This window comes from Sapajus apella, unplaced genomic scaffold (genome assembly GCF_009761245.1).
Source record: "Sapajus apella isolate SASKATOON/1434 unplaced genomic scaffold, GSC_monkey_1.0 scaffold43, whole genome shotgun sequence".
In the NCBI taxonomy this organism is placed as follows: domain Eukaryota; kingdom Metazoa; phylum Chordata; class Mammalia; order Primates; family Cebidae; genus Sapajus; species Sapajus apella.
Genome location: NW_022436983.1, coordinates 17,123,458 through 17,141,318, shown reverse-complemented (window position 1 = coordinate 17,141,318; position 17,861 = coordinate 17,123,458). Strand labels below are relative to the sequence as shown.

Here is a 17,861-nt window from a genome sequence, read left to right as displayed (position 1 = left end):
GGGATGCCTCCTGAGAGTGAGCCACTGGGGAGTGATTTCTGTGGGTGCATGTGTGTGTTTGTGTGTATGTGGTTGTGTGTTGTGTGTTGTGAAAGGGGCCCGGGAAATGTGTGCTGAGGCAGTCCCTGAGTAAAAATGGGAGGGTTCCAGAAACCCCTACTTCCTCCTCCCGCTGTTCTGTGTGGTCCTGGGTCTTCAGAGAGCTGAGTTCTCTGTGATGTGAAAGCTGCAAAAAAAAAAAAAAAAAAAAAAAAAAAGCCTGGGGGCTGCCCTGGGAACGGGAGTGCTTCCTGCGATGGAGCAGTGATCAGTGGGAGCCGGGCTGAGCTGGCAAGTTCCACGAACTTAGGACGGAGCTGGCTGAGCCCTGCTTGGCCAACCCCACAGGCACGGAAAGAGAGCGGGCCCTCGGATCCCAAATCTTAGAGCCGAAAGGGATCTCATCCAGCACCTGGCAGGAAACCGAGGCCCAGACGGGAAAGTTGTCTCAGCTCATGACTGGCAAGGGCAGGATTCAGCCTCACGGAAGCTGGTGCAGCCACTAGCTGAGAACACGTCCCGGCCTGTGTCACCTGCCGCCCGAAGGATGTGTCTCTGCTCCCAGCCACCCACCCAATGCAGCTCCCCTGCCAGCAGTTCACGGAGGGTTTTCTGCTATGCGTTTCTCTTTCCCTCCTGAATAGGAGAGAGGCCTCCTCGGCAGATGGAAGCTTGGGAGGAAAGCAGAGGGGAGCCGGGAAGGCCACACAGTGGGACCTCTGGGCCAGATTTTTGCATCCCAGGAGAGGGAAAGGGGAGCGGTTTTCCCTCCACTCAGGCACACACAGTGTTCTGGGAAGAGGCACCCGGTCCTTCGGAAAAGGGCAGGGAGGCCGCAAATTTGTCCCTGCTTAATCCCACGCATCAGTCAGTGCTTTAAAAAGAATTGGTGGCTCATCCGCTAAATCCAGGGGTCTGGTTGTGGGAGGCCCTGAGGTCAGGGACGAGCGCCAGGCTCCTGCCCTCTGTGCTAATCAGGAACAGAGCATCCAGGGGAAGGGAGCCAGTGGCTGGTGCCAGGGAATGTTAACCCTCAGCCACTGGGGCCAGGGCCACCGTGTCCCAGGAAAGCTGGGGGTTGGGGGGTGGGTCCTTGCTCCACCTAGGGTGGTACCCAGCAGCTCTCGTCCTGGGCCATGAGGAGGAAAGAGCAGAATGGGCAGGGCTGGCCACTCTGGGTGCAGAGAGAACTTCTTCCATTAGGAAGAGGTGATATGAAGCCAAAGAGCTTGACTGTCCCATTACTTCAGTTGAGATTATCAGCAAGAACCCAGGGAGCTTTAGGGGCAGCCCTTGGTCCCAGCTAACCCTGCAGCCACCCATTCTTTTCTGATGCCCACAACTGCAGACACCGAAAAGGAGCAAACTTCTAGGAAGTAGGTGTAAAAGCCCATTAAGACTGACCCTCCGCAGCCCGAGGCCCTGACACCCCCACCACATGCCCCTTCCAGGCCAAGGGCTCTCTGATGAAGCCAGTGGACTCACCTCCCATGTCATGGACTTAGAGAAATGATCACATGGGTGCTGTGTTCACATCCAGTCAGAAGACAGTGTACACACACACACACACACACACACACACACACACACACACACACAGAGCCACCTCCAGCAGGCACCTCTGGAGGGGCAGAGGCCAGACAGAGCCAGCCACACAGAAGCAGACAGGAGCAGGCCAAGGCAGGCGGTTGTCCCTCTTCTGTTTCCGTCCCCACGCCTGGGCAGGAACCCTTCCATGTCAGAAGCCTACCGACCAGCATTCCCACCTGAGGAGGTGTGAAAGCCATTCCAGAGAGTCCAGCTTTAGCATCAGAGAGGCCCTCAGAGATCCAGCAGTGACTGAAGCCCAGATTTGAGAAAGAACTTAGTGCAAAAACCCATAGCCAGCGGGCGTGCAGGCCTCCCTCATCCCTCGCCTGCCTCTCCACGGCCAGGGGTTTGCTTCCTGAGCCTCCCCCAGAGCAGTGTGATCCAGCCCCAATGGATGCCATCAGGGGCCTAGAGCTGAGCCTCGGGAATGCAAAGGAGATATGTACATTGCAAGCCCCATACGAGGAGAAAGGCCCTGTGGCCCACTGTGGCCCCAGCCTCGACCACGGGATGGCCTCGAGTGGACATAAGACATAGAGGTCAGAAGGGCTAGGGGCTGGGCTAGGGATTGGCTGCCAGTCATGGCCCCAACACCATCCTGGGTGACCTCGGGCAAGTACTGCCCCTGTTCATCAGCACAACGGGATAATAATGGTGCTGTTCTTATTTGGGTGATTACAAAGACTGGGGACAATGCATTTGAAAACTAACATGGGCCTGGCACATAGTAAGTTCTCACTATTGTTACTTTTAATTCACTTATAATCTTGCTGAAGAGTCAAGATGCACATACAAAATAATTCCATAGAGAAGGCATTGTCTGAATCAACGCTAAGTTGTGGAGTCCTAGAAAATAAGCACAAAAGAAATTAGAAGAGGGAAAATTCCAGGTGGCCTATAGAAGGCTTCGGCAAGGCTTCTTAGAAAAATAGTGCTGATGTCGAACACCTGCGTTGTACTTACTAAGCCCCAAGCACTCATCTAACCTTCACAACTACCCTGGGAGGTTGGTAGACCCGTTTTACAGATGAGGAAACCAAGTCATTGAGTCTTTCACAAGGTCACACACTTGTAAGCTGAGATGAGGAGCTGGGATCACACCCTGTGGGCTGGACCCAGAGTTTTTGTGCTCTCCCCAGTCCTGAGCCATTACCTCCTTTCCACTTTAACGGGCTCAGTTTGGGAAGAATGGACCCAGCTGAGAGGAGGGGCAGTGTGTGGGGACGTGGGGGACAGCCCCACCTGGGCCCTTAGTTGGGGTTTGAACCATGACTAGAGCTAAGCGGGCCAGGCAGAAGGGAAGGGGGAGTCAGGAGAGGAAACCAGTGCCGGCAAAGGCTCAGAGGTAGGACTGAGCGTGGCGGATGCAGGAAGAATGGGGACACCTGCCCATCCTGGGTCACAGACACAGCTGTGGACATCAGAGTTTCAATCATTCATTGTCTAGGAAGCTGATGCCCAGAGAAGGGAGAGCCAGCCCCCACTTACACAGGCTTTCTCAGTGCCATGTCTACAGCGAGACAAGGGCGGGGCTGCGGCTGGAAGCCAGGGGCCTACTCCCTAATGTGCGGTGCTCGCTCCGCCGGGGAGCGTGTGGGGTGGAGAAGCCAGGCTCAGAGCCTGAAGCCCGCCTTTGTCACCTTAGGCAGGTCCCTCTCCCTATCAGACCTCAGCTTCCCTGTCTGCCCACTAGAGAGAGGACACCCCCCCATCCTGCCAGCTCCTAGAGATGCTGGGAAGCCTGCCTGGGAGGGCACGGCGGAAGCCCGGTGAAAGGACCGTGGAACCTCTCCTTGACAGGTTGTTGCTCTCGGAGCCATGACTCTGCCGCACAGCTTGGGAAGTGCGGGGGACCCCCGCCCCGCTCAGACGGTGGAGGTCCACAGGCTGGAGCACCGGCAGGAGGAGGAGCGGAAGGAGGAGCGGCAGCACAGCCTGCGCATGGGCTCCTCGGTGCGCAGGAGGACCTTCCGCAGCAGGTGGGAGCCGCAGGGCCCAGGGTCCCGCCCAGCCGCTGCCCTGCCCCCGGGGCCCCAGGCTGAGGAGGGAGGCCCAGCCTAGCCCTCTGGAGGCTCCAGTCTGAGGGGGGAGGGACATTCCTGCTTTCTGAGCCTCCTGTCTGAGGGGGGAGTCGCAATTGGCTCTTTGGAGACCCCTGTGTGACGGAAGAGGCCCAGGCCTGTCCTCTGGAAACCTGTCTGAGGAGGGAAGCACATTCTCGCCCTCCGAAGACCCTGTCAGCATTGGGGGGATGCAGCCTTGCTTTCTGAGACCACAGTCTAAGGAGGGAGGCACAGCCCTGCCTGCCGGTCCCTGAGGCTGAGGTGGGCAGATGCAGCCCTAATCTCAGGGAGCCCCCAGCCCAGTCCGGCAGGAGCCATTCACTCCCCTCCTCCTGGGAGCAGCGAGGAAGAGCACGAGTTCAGCGCGGCGGACTACGCCCTGGCAGCAGCCCTGGCTCTCACGGCCTCCTCCGAGCTGTCTTGGTGAGTCAGAGGAGCTTCCCAGGGAGCCCTGGCTGAGGGGGGCCTCCTGTGCAGCCCCCCACCTCCCTGCTGGGCTTTCACCCTGATTTAAAGAAACTGTCAAAAATCCCACTTCTAGAATAAGGGTCTAGGCAGGAATTTAAGCCCACAGCTACCTGCCTGCAAAGCCCCCGTGCCACCCTCGGGAAGGGAGACGGCCAGCAGCCATCCCCAAGGGAGAGGGTGGGGGCCACCCAGGGACAGGCTTCCAGGCTTCACGTGGTAGGGGAGGGGGAATGGGACAGAAGGAGCAAGTAAACCAGGTCCCAGTTTCCCACGAGACCTCTGAGAGTGATGCCGTCAAGAGGCAGCATCCAGCTTGGGAACGGACCCTGGGCTAGGAGGCTTGGGTCACGGTCCTTGCTGGCCTGAAGCAAGTCACTGAGCCTCAGTCCCTGCCCTGTAAACCTGTCAAACAGGGACACTAAGGCCTAGCCACTTGGCCATCATGAAAACGAAATGAACAAAAGTTTCTGAAAGAGCCTCGAAAACGATGAGAACAGTCAACTGTTTATTAAGCACCGGCTGTATGCAGGGCCCTTCCAGGCTGTTTTGGGGGCAAGGGAAGAGGCAAAGTCACGCATGTCCTCCAAGGTTTTAAAGCACCCTGCACTGCTTGGCATGGGGCATGGACCTGGCCAGGATGCCCCGGGCCCCCCATCCCTGCCTGAGCTCCGACGGCCTCTGTCACGGCAGGGAAGCCCAGCTGAGACGCCAGACCTCTGCGGTGGAGCTGGAGGAGCGAGGGCAGAAGCGGGTGGGCTTCGGCAATGACTGGGAGAGGACGGAGGTGGCCTTCCTGCGGACCCACCGGCTGCTGCGCCAGAGGCGGGACTGGAAGATGCTGAGGCGGCGGGTAAGGGGGTGGGCTGTGGAGCCCCCAGGGCCTGGGACCCGCAACGCACTGCTTGCTGCCATCCTCACCCACTTCCCAAGAGGCAGGACGTCCAGGACAGAGTCTAGGCTTTGGGTTTGCATCTATATGCTCCTACACACTCCGTGGTGTGACCCTATAGGGTCCAGGCATTAGGAAAGTCACGTTCCAAACCCAGTCTCACCTCAGCACTAAGAATTGTTACAATAACATCTATTTTATTTTATTTATTTTGAGACAGGCCTCATTCTGTCGCTGGGGCTGGAGTGCAGTGGTGTGATCTTAACTCACTGTAACCTCTGCCTCCCGGGTTCAAGTGATTCTCCTGCCTTGGCCTCCTGAGTAGCTGGGATTACAAGCATGTGTCACCATGCACATCCCTGTTCCTGAGCCTCGGTGCTCTCATCTGTAAAACAGGGTGAGCTCCGGTGGCTCACGCCTGTAATCCCAGCACTTTGGGAGGCTGAGGTGGGTGGATCACCTGAGGTCAGGAGTTCGAGACCAGCCTAGCCAACATGGTGAAATCCTGTCTGTACAAAAAATACAAAAATTAGCCGGGCGTGGTGACGCACACCTGTAATCCCAGTTACTTAGGAGGCTGAGGCAGGAGAATCACTTGAACCCGGGAGGCAGAGGTTGCAGTGAGCCAAGATCACGCTACTGTACTTCAGCCCGGGTGACAGAGTGAGGCCTGTCTCAAAATAAATAAAATAAAATAGACGTTATTATAACAGTTCTCAGTGCTGAGGTGGGATTTAAATGAGACCGGGTTTGGAAAGTGGCTTTCCCAGTGCCTAGAACACAGAAGACCCTCAGGAAACGCTAGCCCCGATGAGTCTCAGGATTTGAGCCCCTCTCCACGCCCCTCCCCAGCTCCCACTTATACAGGTTTTCTCAGTGAGCTCCGACACCCCCACAGTGGGCGGGAGATTTTATCATCCGAATTTACAGATAAGGACACTGAGGACCTGCCTATGGTCCCGCAGCTAATCAATACCTTGACCCCCGGCCAGCTGGCTCCAAAGCCCATGCCCTGCCCACCATGCCACACAGCTCAGCTGCTGAGGGGGCTGAGAACTCCAGCCCACGTGGGTCTGACTGCAGACACTGGGTGTCAGGGGCGAGGGAATGCAAAGATGGCAGAGAGGTGGTCCCTGGCTCATAGCGTCATCCTCCTGCCTCCAGACAGAGGAGAAGGTCCAGGAGGCCAGGGAGCTGAGGGAGCTGTGCTCCGGCCGCGGGCCCTGGTTCTGGATCCCTCTTCGCTCCCACGCCGTCTGGGAGCACACTACAGTCCTGCTGACCTGCACTGTCCAGGCCTCGCCACCACCCCAGGTCACCTGGTAAGCCGCTGGGGCAGGAGTGGGGTCTGGGCCTCTGGGGTCACAGGTGAGTTCCGTACGTCCCACACCTCCACCAGGACTTCTTGTTGTAGACTCATGAACCCTGAGCTCAGCCCACCCACCGGATAGAGCAGCTGCTGGGGAACCAGGCCTGGGTTAGATTTTTAGAGACAAGGTCTCACTCAGTGCAGTGGAGTGATCATCGCTCACTGCAGTCTTCACTCCTGGGCTCAAGTGATCCTCCCACCTCAGCCTCCTGATAGCCGAGACCACAGGCACAAGCCACCACGCCCAGCTTAGGCCTGGGCTATTATGAGCTGCACCCCAGCCAGCCTGGGGCTGGAAGACTGGGCCCCTGGGGAGCCGGCCCTTGTAAAAATATGATTCTGGTCTCATGAGAAGGCAGGTGCTGCAAGCTGGGCCTCTCCAGGGTTAAGAATGATGGTGAGAGGCAGGACAGGGGCCAAGGGGCAGGGAGGAGGTGGGCGGGGCAGGGCCTATGGAGAAGGAGCTCAGGCCTGGGCAGGAGCCTTGTGCTCCCAGTCTTGCTTTCTCTCTCTCCTAACTCGTGTGAGATCTCAGCCAGGCCCTTAAACTACCTGGTCCTGCCTCCATTTCCTATTCTGAAGCCTGGATTGAAGACCTCCCATCCAGCTTGTGTATGATGAGGATTTAATCCCACAACATGGAAACCTCAGAACTTGAAAAGGGCTGGGAGGCCAGGCGCAGTGGCTCACGCCTGTAATCCCAGCACTTGGGAGGCCAAGGCGGCCGGATCACGAGTTCAGGAGCTCGAGACCATCCTGGCCAACATAGTGAAACCCCCTGTCTACTAAAAATACAAAAAATTAGCTGGGCATGGTGGCGGATGCCTGTAATCCCAGCTATATGGGAGGCTGAGGCAGGAGAATCTCTTGAACCCAGGAGGTAGAGGTTGCAGTGAACCGAGATTATGTCTCTGTACTCTGGGCGACAGAGGGAAACTCTATCTCAAAAAAAAAAAAAAAAAAAAAACAAAAGAAATAACTGGACACAATCTCACCCTCAAGGAACTAACTCTTAGCCCAGAAAAGAAACATCAACATATACAGAAGTATATTCATGGGTGATATTTGAGATCAAAGAGTCTGGGTGAAAAGGAAGAGGTGGCTGCCTCAGCCTGTAGAATTCAGGAAGGCTTCTCAGAAGAGGTTGCATATGAGTCAGATCTTGATGGGGAACAGCTCATGGTCTAGCAGGAGAGAGAACAGAGGCACAAATAATGGAAAACATAAAGGAAAACAGCAGCCTCTTGTACTTGAATCCACATTACACTGACCCAGAACTTCACTCTCATCTGAGGCATCAGGGCCATTCATGAGGTAGGAACTACTATGCCCATTTCACAGGTAAGGATGTCGAGGCTCAGAGAGATAGTGTGACTTATCTAAGGTCACACAGCCAACGTGAGCCAGGACTCAAACTCCGGTCTCCTGCCTCTAAGCCCATAACGCTTTCCACTGGCTTAGAGAGTAGGAGAGTGATTATTATAAGTGTTACTTTCCTCAAAGCACATGTAATGCTTCAGAAAGCAGAGAAATTAGAAATCACTCAGGCCAGGAGCAATCAAGAAAGACATCTTGGGGGCGCTGGCATCAGGGCTGGTCATTGCCAGCTGGCATTTATTCCAAAAAGTATGCCAAGTACCTTGCTGGGCCCTGGGGTTCTGTGGGGACTGGGCGGTCCCTGAGTGCAGGTTACTGGTTCCACTAGGAGGACTGCTCCCAGTGCTGGCTGGGCTAAGTAGAGGTCAGCATCTCAGCTGTCCTGGCCCCGCAGCCAAGCTCTGCTCGGCCCTGGCACTGAGCCCCACATGGAAGTCATTCTTGGAAGCCTCTTCGGAGGGGACCTTGTTTCTACCCCTGCCAACGAGGTTGCCACAACAGGGAGCTGAGCATTCTTGACAAGTGGCATAAGCCAAGCCCAGGCCTACCTCCAGCCTGGGCAGCTCAGGTAGCCCCTGGCACTCCTGGCTTGAAGGATCTGGTTTTCCATCATCAATCACATCAGGCAGGACCACACGTTGCCCCAGGACTGACCTCTAGAGACTCTGTCCAGCCCCAGGACTGGAGGAATATTCCAGCTCACCTGGCGTGTTAAGGTAGGCAAGTCTATTCATTCAACAATTATCATTATTACTTAGAGATAAGGTCTCACTCTGTAGCCCAGGCTAGAGTGCAGTGGTGCAATCGCAATTCACTGCAGCCTCAACTTCCTAGGCTCAAGTGATCCTCCCACCTCAGCCTCCAAGTAGCTGGGACCACAGCCATGTGCCACCACACCGGCTAACTTTTTAATTTTTTTGTAGAGACAGAGTCTCCTTATGTTGCCCCAGTTGATCTCAAACTCCTGTCCTCAAGTATTCCACCCACCTCAGTCACCCAAAGCTCTGGGAATACAGGCAGGAGCCACCATGCCTGGCCTTATTTTCTTTAAAAAAAAAAATTTTTTTTTTAAGATGGAATCTCATTCTGTTGCCCAGGCTGGAGAGCAATGGCATAATTTCTGCTCACTGCAATCTCCGCCTCCTGGGTTCAAATGATTCTCCTGCCTCAGCCTCCCAAGTAGCTGGGATTACAGGCGCCCACCAGCACACCCAGCTAATTTTTTTGGTGTATTTTTAGTAGAGATAGGGTTTCACCATTTTGGACAGGCTAGTTTGGAGCTCCTGACTTCAAGTGCTCTGCCTGCCTCGGCCTCCCTAAAGCATTCTCAGAAACTAAAATCTAACTCTAACATATGTGAGGCAAAAAATAAAATTTAGGTAAATAACAGAAATCTCACTCCTTTATGAGGTCGTTGCCGAGCCAGGCCCTAGGCAGGCCCGTCACCTCCCCCGTCTCAGTCAAGCGTGTTTTGTCACCGGCTGCCACTTCAGTGGTCCTCTGCCTGTGCCGTCAAGAGCCTGACTGCACAGGCGGAGACTGAGGCGCAGAGAGAGGGAGGGGTGAGCGTTGAGGTCTGCGGCTATCTTGGCCATGCCAGAGCCACAGCAGCTGCTTTTTCCAGGAAAAGCAAAGCTGGCCAGGCTGAGGTGTCTGGAATGTTCCTGACAGGTGTGTGGTGAGGGGCCGAACTCTGGCCCCCAGGCCAGGGAGAGCTGGAGAGATTGGCCACCGAGATTAGGCAGCACCCTCCCTGTGGGAGGTTCAGGCTCCTTTCTGGAGGGGACCAGGCTGGGGGCTGCATGGTGGGGTGTGGGTATGGCTATGTTTGGTTGCCCTGGAGACAAACAGGGAGTGGGTGAGGCCAGGGCCAGAAGGAAGTGGGCTGAGGCTGGGGTGCCCTCTCTTTAGGAGGCCTCCTCCTCAACCTCAGCCACTGCCCCAGGACAGAGAGAAGCATTCACCCCATGAGACTCTGGACACAGAGGCCCAGAGAGGGGTACTGAGTTGCCCAAGGTCACACAGCAAGCTGTGTCAAAACCCAGGCATCCTAAGTGTCACTCACCCTCACTCCTCAGTCCCTACTCCTTAGGCCTCCAGGCCCCCAGGCCACCCCCCTGCCCTGTCCACTCAACAGGGGGAACAACACCTGAGTTCTCAGAAAACGAGGGGAGCATCCAGTGCAGGGTGATCTGCTTGACTACCCTTGGGGATCACAAAGGACATTAAGAAAAACAATATATATATATATATATTTTTTTTTCAAGACAGGATTTTGCTCTATCACCCAGGGTAGAGTGCAGTGGCACAATCATGGTTCACTGCAGCCTCAAAATCCTGGCCTCAAGCGATCCTCCTGCCTCAGCCCCCTGAGTAGTTAAGATGACAGGCACACCCCACCATGCCCAGCTAATTATTTTAAAGAATATTTTATAAAGATGGGGTCTTGCTGTGTTGCTCAGGCTGGTCTTGATCCCCTGGCCTCAAGCAATCCTCCAGCCTCGGCCTCCCAAAATGTTGGGATTACAGGCATGTTACCACACCCGGCCTCATGAGGGGATTTTCAAAATACTGATCCCCAGGGTCTCACCCGCAGAAATTCTGATTTCATTGGTCTGGGATGCAGCCTGGAGTTTGGTTTTGTTTTTAACGGCTTAAATAAGCTAGAAGCTTATTTTCTTCCTTCTGAATATCTGGATGCAGACAGCACAGGCTGCTGCACAGATTCCCCAGGGACACAGCTTCTCAGCACCACTGCTGGAGGGGCGGCTCTGAGCTTCGGGGTGTCAGACAGCCACCAGCACCACCCTGTTCCTGCCAAGGACAGAGGGAACAATGACACAAAAGACGTAAAAGGGGCAAAGGGTGTCATCAGGAGCAGCCACATGACTCTCGTCCTGGCTTGACATTGACAATGCTAAGTCATACGGCCACACATAGCGGAAAGAGAGGCAAGGAGATATGTCTCATATGGGGTGGCTCATGGGTAAATTCCATATTCAATGGCCTGAAAATGGCTATTGGGGCACAATTAGCAGTTTCCGATGCAAATTTCCACAGGTTTCTGTTCAAAAACTGGGCATGGAGATTTTTGAAAGCTCCTCCGGCTCCTGTAATGAGAGCCAAAATAAAGAACGGCCAACCTGGGGGATTGGGAAGAGAGGCAGGGGTCGGGGGTTCCTTCCCTGGCAAGCCCCTTCAGAGGGAAGGGAATAGCTGGGGCCTGGTCCTAGGGTACCCCTGGGAATGGCTTGGCAGGGGGAGGGGCACCTGCTCCTAATTAAAGGCTCCCTCTTCTCTGCCCCTAGAAGGGAAACAAACCCTTGAGCACCTGCAGAGTGTGGGCACGGGGGAAAGGCTTTACATGCTCATCCCATTTAATTGTCACAGCAGCCCTGTGAGGCCGGTGCTCTTGTACCCCCATTTTGTGAGTCAGGACAACTGAGGCTCAGAGTGGCATAAGTGCTCCTCCTACATACGGGCAAGTGAGCAACACAAAACTGCAACTGGAGGCCAGGTGCGGGGGTTCACGCCTATAATCCCAACACCTTGGGAGGCTGAAGCAGGTGGATCATCTGAGGTCAGAAGTTCAAGACCAGCCCAAACAACACGGGGAAACTCCATCTCTACTCAAAATACAAAAATCAGCTGGGTCTGGTGGCGGGCGCCTGTAATCCCAGCTATTCGAGAGGCAAAGGCAGGAAAAATTGCCTGAACCCAGGAGGCAGAGGTTGCAGTGAGCTGAGATGGCAGCACTGCACTCCAGCCTGGGCAATAGAGCAAGACTCCATCTAAAAAAAAAAAAAAAAAAAAAAAAACACAAAACCCGCTGCTGGAATCCCAGTTCAAGAGGCCCCAGACCCCTCCTGCTTAGACCCACACCTTCTGCCACAGACCACTATGTGTCCACAGGTACAAAAATGACACACGGATTGATCCCCGCCTCTTTCCTGCCGGAAAGTACCGAATCACCAACAACTACGGGTTGCTGTCCCTGGAGATCAGAAGGTGAGACTGGGGACCTGGGGAGACCCATGACCCTGGGCCCTGCCACCACCAAGGCCAGAACGGGATCCCAAACCCGTCCTCGGAGCTGCGGCCCAAGTTCTCCTTCTTCAGAAGTCTCTGTGGTGCTGGTCAAAATACTGATCCCTGGGACAGGACAGACACCCCTGACCCCTGGCCCCCAGAGATTCAGATTCCAGGAATCGATCTTTAACACACATACCCACTGTGTGATTCTGACGCCTTGGGATACACGGTGAGAAATTTTAACTCAGAGGCTAGCCGTGAGGACTGGATGCTGAGCTGGGCATGCTGGAAAGGCTCCTTGTGGGGGAGAGAAAACACCATAACACGCACACATGTGCACCTGTCCACACACATATGCACACAAGCACATATACATGTGCACATGCATGTGCTTGTATACACAGATGTACACATGTAAGGCAAAGCAGTTACCTGGGAGAGAGTTCAGCCTTTCAGGAGATGGTGAGTCCTAAGCGTGATTTTGAGGGAAGAGGCAGGGCGAATGGGGGGAGGCCACGTGGGACTGTAAGAGCCCAATCCTCCCCCAGGCCTGTGTCATCCACCATTCATATCAGCTGCCACACGCTGACCTCCTCCCAGGTGCCAAGCCCTGTGCTAGGTGCTTTTCATATATGATCGATAATCCCTGCCGCCATGCTTGAGGGATGCACTGGCACCCCATGTTACAGGTAATGAAACAGGCTCAGAAAGTTAAGGGCCTCGGCCCGGCACGGTGGCTCATGCCTGTAATCCCAGCACTTCGGGAGGCTGAGGCGGGTGGATCACTTGAGGTCAGGAGTTCGAGACCAGCCTGACCAACAATGGTGAAACCCCATCTCTGCTAAAAATGCAAAAATTAGCCAGTCGTGGTGGTGCATGCCTGTAATCCCAGCTCCTCTGGAGGCTGAGGCAGGAGAATCGCCTGAACCCCGGAGGCAGAGGTTGCAGTGAGCTGAGATGACGCCACTGCACTCCAGCCTAGGCAACAAGAGCAAAACTTCATCTAAATAAAAATAAAAAGAAAGAAAGTTAAGGGTCTCACCTAGTTTGAGCCGTTTCTTTCTATGTGGGTTGTTTCCCAAACACCAAACCCTACACCTCAACCAACTCAGGCCCCAGAGACACAAAGAGAAGCAGAACACTGATCTTACCCTCCAGAAGTGGGGAGACCTACATACCTGACCACACAAGGCTGCAGTAGGGAGAGGCCACGTGGACCGCACAGTTGGGAGGGTGTGCAGGCCTGGGGTGGGGCCTTCAGGGGCAGGCGGGATTGGCCTTAAAAGCAACAGGGATTCCTGCCCTGAGTGACCAGGGGCAAAAAGAAGGCACGAAGGGGCCTCTGCTTGCTGATGGGGCCAGAGGTGCCACAGCCTACCATCTCCCCTCTGTCACCAAGGTGCCCCAGGATGGAGCTGGCCCAGGCTTCCACTGGGGACATGACTGGGTTGTCCTGGTTGGTGGTGAGACCCATGCCTGAGGAACACCTGGGTGTCTGGCCCAGTTCTACCCAGATTGCAATCTGCCTTGACCAAGTTTGTCTGCTGCTCCCTGAGAAAGGAAGAGGCTCCCGCTTCAGAATTCTTGTTTGAAGCAGAGTTGAATTCCATTTGCTGTGTGACTCTGGGAAAGTCACTTAACCTCTCTGATCCTCCAGAGTCAGCAATAACTGCAATTGGCATATTATATTTTCAAAGCACTTTCTCCTGAGATGGTTTAGGTGGTGTCGTGTCCCCAGTTTTTCAGAGGACACCGAAGCATGGAAAGGTGCAGTGGCCAACCTGAAAACACACAGCTTTTCAGAGATGGTGCCCAAAATCTCTTCCTGGCACCATGAGGCTTCCCTTAGTTCCAGCCTTTCCCACCCACATATGGAGACTTGTGTTTCCCATGGAGCCAGCAGCCTTGGAAGGGACTTCTCCCTGTCTCCTTTTCAGATGCACCATTGAGGACTCAGCCACTTACACCGTGCGAGTGAAGAATGCCTATGGCCAGGCCTCCTCCTTCGCCAAAGTCCTCGTCCGCAGTGAGTCCTCCCATCCACAACAGTCAGGCTGGGCCACAAGAAGCCCAAGCTGAGCAGACAAGGGCATGGGTCTGCGTGAGACCCGAGGAGGGCCCTTGGCACAGGGCTGTTTGGCCTGGCATTGGTGATCAGGGCAGCCCTAGAGACTCCCACTTCCCTGGGAGAAGTACCTTATTCTAACCTCAGCCAGCCAGTGGCAGGGCTGGGACTTGAATTCAGCTCTCTCTGCAGGGTCATCAATGGCATGGTGGGCACCTTGGTGTGAATTGAGTGGATGAATTAGCAAAATTAGCTGCACCTGAATTCTGCAGGCAGGTGCAGCTTCCACTCCAGGGCACATGGCTTGGAAAATAAAAAACAGACTGAATTTTAGCCCCCAACTTACCCTCTCAGGGACACCTTTGCACACCGTGCACAACCTACACAACTGTTTAAGGTGAACCCACCTGCCTGCCATGCCAAAGAGCATGCTTGGCCCACCAGATTGCACTTAGGTCAGGATCCATCTCAGGGCCTCTGGGTGGGTAGTCTGGTCCTGCCAACCCTGCTGAGGGGTCCTCAGGGCAAAGGCCAAACCCCAGCAACTCCCCACCTGACCTCCACTGCCCCATGTGGATGCTGGTGCACATTTTCCAGTTGGGCTTGGGCCCCTCCTGGAGGTTACCCCAGCATATCTGAAGTCAGACAGACCCAGATTCACATCCTGCCCCTGTCGCTGACTGGCTGTGTAATCCTGGGAAGCCACCTCACTTCTCTGAGCCTCTATTTCCTCATCTGTGAAATAGAGAATCCAACGATCCTACCACCTCTTTCAGATGCTCACATTAATTAAATGAGATGATACATATAAGCCTTGGCACATGGTACCCACTCCCATGACCAGGGCAGGACACTGCCCAAGGGGATCACAACTTTGTGCCCAGAAGAATGTTGTGCCCCAGGACCCCCAGGAAAGAGAAGCCCACACGTGCGCACACACACACACACACACACACACACTCATAGACGTATGTGCACTCATACACACACTCCTAGGGCAGCTGTCTTAAGCAGTAGACAGGTGGAGCACAGCCCACCCTCCCTGCCTCTCATCAGACCTCGTTAAACTGTCCTGCACAGCCCTCTCCACCCCCTGCCCAGTTCCCTAAATAGCTCTTAGGAGGCAGATCTGCTGCCAGGCCAAGCTCTTGTGCAGAAATTTGAGCTGTCTCCATAGACCATGCCCAGTGTCAAGCCCAAGGTCAGGCACTGGGGCCCTGCCTCCCTCTACCCACCCATCCTTCCCACCACTTCTTCAAGATCCCCGTCCCTCCCTCCATCAAGGCTGGCAACTCCAGGGTCCACCAGGCTTGCTCTTGGCCCCAGTCTCCAGCCAATCCCGCCCCTCCTGCTCCACTCACTGCCGCTACCACCCTCTACTCTCATCTCTGTAGTAACTTGGGTGGTTTTAGCGGCCTGGGAGGCAGGAGTCCCGGGTTCCAATCCTGACTCTTCCACTGACCCTCGTGGTCTCGGGCAGCCTCCTCCCCTTCTCTGGACCTTGCTAAGGAAGAGCCTTTCCAGGGACCAGTATCAAGTCAGAGCTTCCAACTGCTGGGGTGTTGCCTGGGTGACTGTGCCTCAGTTTCCCCCTCTGTTTGAGAGGATGATAATAGTACCGACTGACAGGGCTGTTGTGAAGATTAAATGAATCCATGTGTTTATGTGTTTAATCGGCCCATTTAATCCTCACAGCATGGGGCAAGCGCTGTGTGAGCCAGAGCTGCTGTTACTATTCTCCGGTGGTCTGTGGCAACAGTACCTTGGATTTCACCCTTCAGCCCCCAGACGCCTCGCAGTGCTGCCCCTCCCCCGCCACTCTCCCTGATCCCACCAGAAATCCCGGCGTCTCTGACCAGGCTTGACCACTGTGAAGACAGTGCGTGATCCTGGGGGCAAGTTTGGGTAGGGAAAGAAAACCAGCACATATTGAGAAGCTTCCCTGTGTCAGGCTATGGCTGGGGGTTTGATTCATGTGAACCCGCTCGTTCCTAGCCCCACCACCATCAGGTAGGAATTACTGTCCCATTTTACTGTTGAAGAAACTGAGGCACAGAGAGGCGAAAGAACTTTCCCAAAGCCACAAGGGGGAGCCACCAACAGATCAGATCTCAAACTCATATCCAAAGCCCATGTCCCCAAAATAGCATAGGAATGTGGAGTCTGAACCTTCTCCAACTCCGTTTGCCTTTGGTTTTCAGCTTACCTGGGGAAGGATGCCGGCTTTGATTCAGAGATCTTCAAAAGTAAGTCGTCTGGGGGAAAAGAGGATCTGGACTCTTTGTTCAGGCTTTGCTTCTCCACCCCCATGGTCCCTGTTTAGAATATAGCCATCCCCTGTCCATGAAAGGATGTCCACTGGGGTTTATCTAGGAGCTGGTAACACTTTCACCTGATTTCTAAGGGCCCCAGGGTACCCCAGAGGTGTCCCCCAGCTACTGAGCTATCCTCTGACCAAACTGGGCTAGAAAGGCAAAGCCGGGGGTGCTGGGTGCGGTGGCTCACACCTGTAATCCCAGCACTTTGGGAGGCCAAGGCGGGCAGATCGCCTGAGATCAGGAGTTCAAGACCAGCTTGGCCAACAGGGAGAAACCCCGTCTCTATTAAAAATATAACAATTAGCCTGGCATGGTGGCGGGCACTCTCACCAGGTGCCTTCGCCCTTCAGACCCCGGGAACAGAGCACCTATGTGCTTGTGAGAGGTGAGAGCATGGGTGAGTGCAGGGTGGCATCTGTAATCCCAGCTACTCAGGAGGCTGAGATAGGAGAATCGCTTGAACCCAGGAGGCAGAGGTCACAGTGAGCCAAGATTGCGCCGTTGCACTCCAGCCTGGGTGACAAGAGTCAAGCTCCATCTCAAAAAAAAGAAAGGCAAAGCCAGAAGCCAGAAAAACCAATGGGCTTGGCCTTCAGATGTTTGCCATTCGGCTTCCCTAGCCCCTACCTAGATAAGTCTCTTCTCCTCCTACCCCAAGGCCAGGTCCCCTTCTCTCAGTCAAGACCCAGAAGAGAGGGGATGCCCCATAAAAGTCCTCACTCCCATCTAAGACCCAGGCCAGGCTGACTGCCTCAAAAACTTCTTCCCCAAATTTCATCCCACCCCAGGATCAATGTTTGGCCCCAACGTGGAATTCACATCGGTGCTGAAGCCAGTCTTTGCTCGTGAGAAGGAACCATTCTCCCTGTCATGCTTGTTTTCAGAAGATGTGTTAGATGCTGAGAGCATCCAGTGGTTCCGAGACGGTGAGGACCCCCAGTCGTGGCCCCCAGCCTCTAGAGTTAGCCCCTCCGAAGCTCAACTCAGAGCCAGAGAGGACCCCTAGCAGACAGAGACCTTCCCCAACCAGTACCAGCTGAGCTAAAGCGCTGAAGAGTCAGAGGGGAGTGGGAGTGCAGCCGGGCATGGGCAGACCATGGCACACACAAATGGCCACCAAGCATCTGTGGGGTGCCAGGCCCTGGGTTGGGGCTAGGGTGAAGGGTAGATGCAGACATGCATGAGCCCTGGGGGCTGTGTCCACCTGGGAAGAGGGGACAATTATAGTCGCTGGCAGTGACCAGGCACCTGCTCAGCCATTTACATGCATCGTTACCTCCTTAAGAGTGAGTGAGGAAGGTGGGCGTGGTGATTCACACCTGTAATCCCAGCACTCTGGGAGGCTGAGGCAGGTGGATCACCTGAGGTCAAGATTCAAGACCAGCCTGGCCAACATGGCGAAACCCCATCTCTACTAAAAATACAAAAAATTAGCTGGGTGTGGTGGTGGGCACCTGTAATCCTAGTTACTTGGGAGGAGGTGGATGTTGTGGTGAGCTGAGATCGCTCCATTGCATTACAGCTTGGGCAACAAGAGTGAAACTTCATCTCAAAAAAAAAAAAAAAAAAGAGCAGTGAGTGAGGGCACCGGAAGCAATGGGAACAGAGCCCAAGGCCGGGAGGCAGGAGGGCACCACAAGCGCTCGGAGTG

General features: G+C 54.8%; 1 protein-coding gene across 3 annotated transcripts in view; it reads left to right on the top strand.

Annotated features, from left to right (window-relative positions):
• The window catches only part of MYOM3 (myomesin 3), a 58,906-nt gene that overhangs the window by 279 nt on the left and 40,766 nt on the right, over window positions 1–17,861 (top strand). Inside the window, exons 2-11 of one of the 3 annotated variants that reach the window (XM_032300807.1) lie at window positions 1,974–2,071; window positions 3,146–3,274; window positions 3,430–3,608; window positions 4,035–4,115; window positions 4,851–5,010; window positions 6,214–6,371; window positions 11,708–11,803; window positions 13,765–13,853; window positions 16,094–16,138; window positions 16,999–17,136. In XM_032300807.1, coding sequence (XP_032156698.1) covers window positions 3,448–3,608; window positions 4,035–4,115; window positions 4,851–5,010; window positions 6,214–6,371; window positions 11,708–11,803; window positions 13,765–13,853; window positions 16,094–16,138; window positions 16,999–17,136 — 928 coding nt within the window. In that variant the 5' untranslated portion in view covers window positions 1,974–2,071; window positions 3,146–3,274; window positions 3,430–3,447. The remainder of the gene's footprint in view (window positions 1–1,973; window positions 2,072–3,145; window positions 3,275–3,429; window positions 3,609–4,034; window positions 4,116–4,850; window positions 5,011–6,213; window positions 6,372–11,707; window positions 11,804–13,764; window positions 13,854–16,093; window positions 16,139–16,998; window positions 17,137–17,861) is intronic. The other 2 variants (XM_032300808.1, XM_032300806.1) reach the window with 2 other exon arrangements.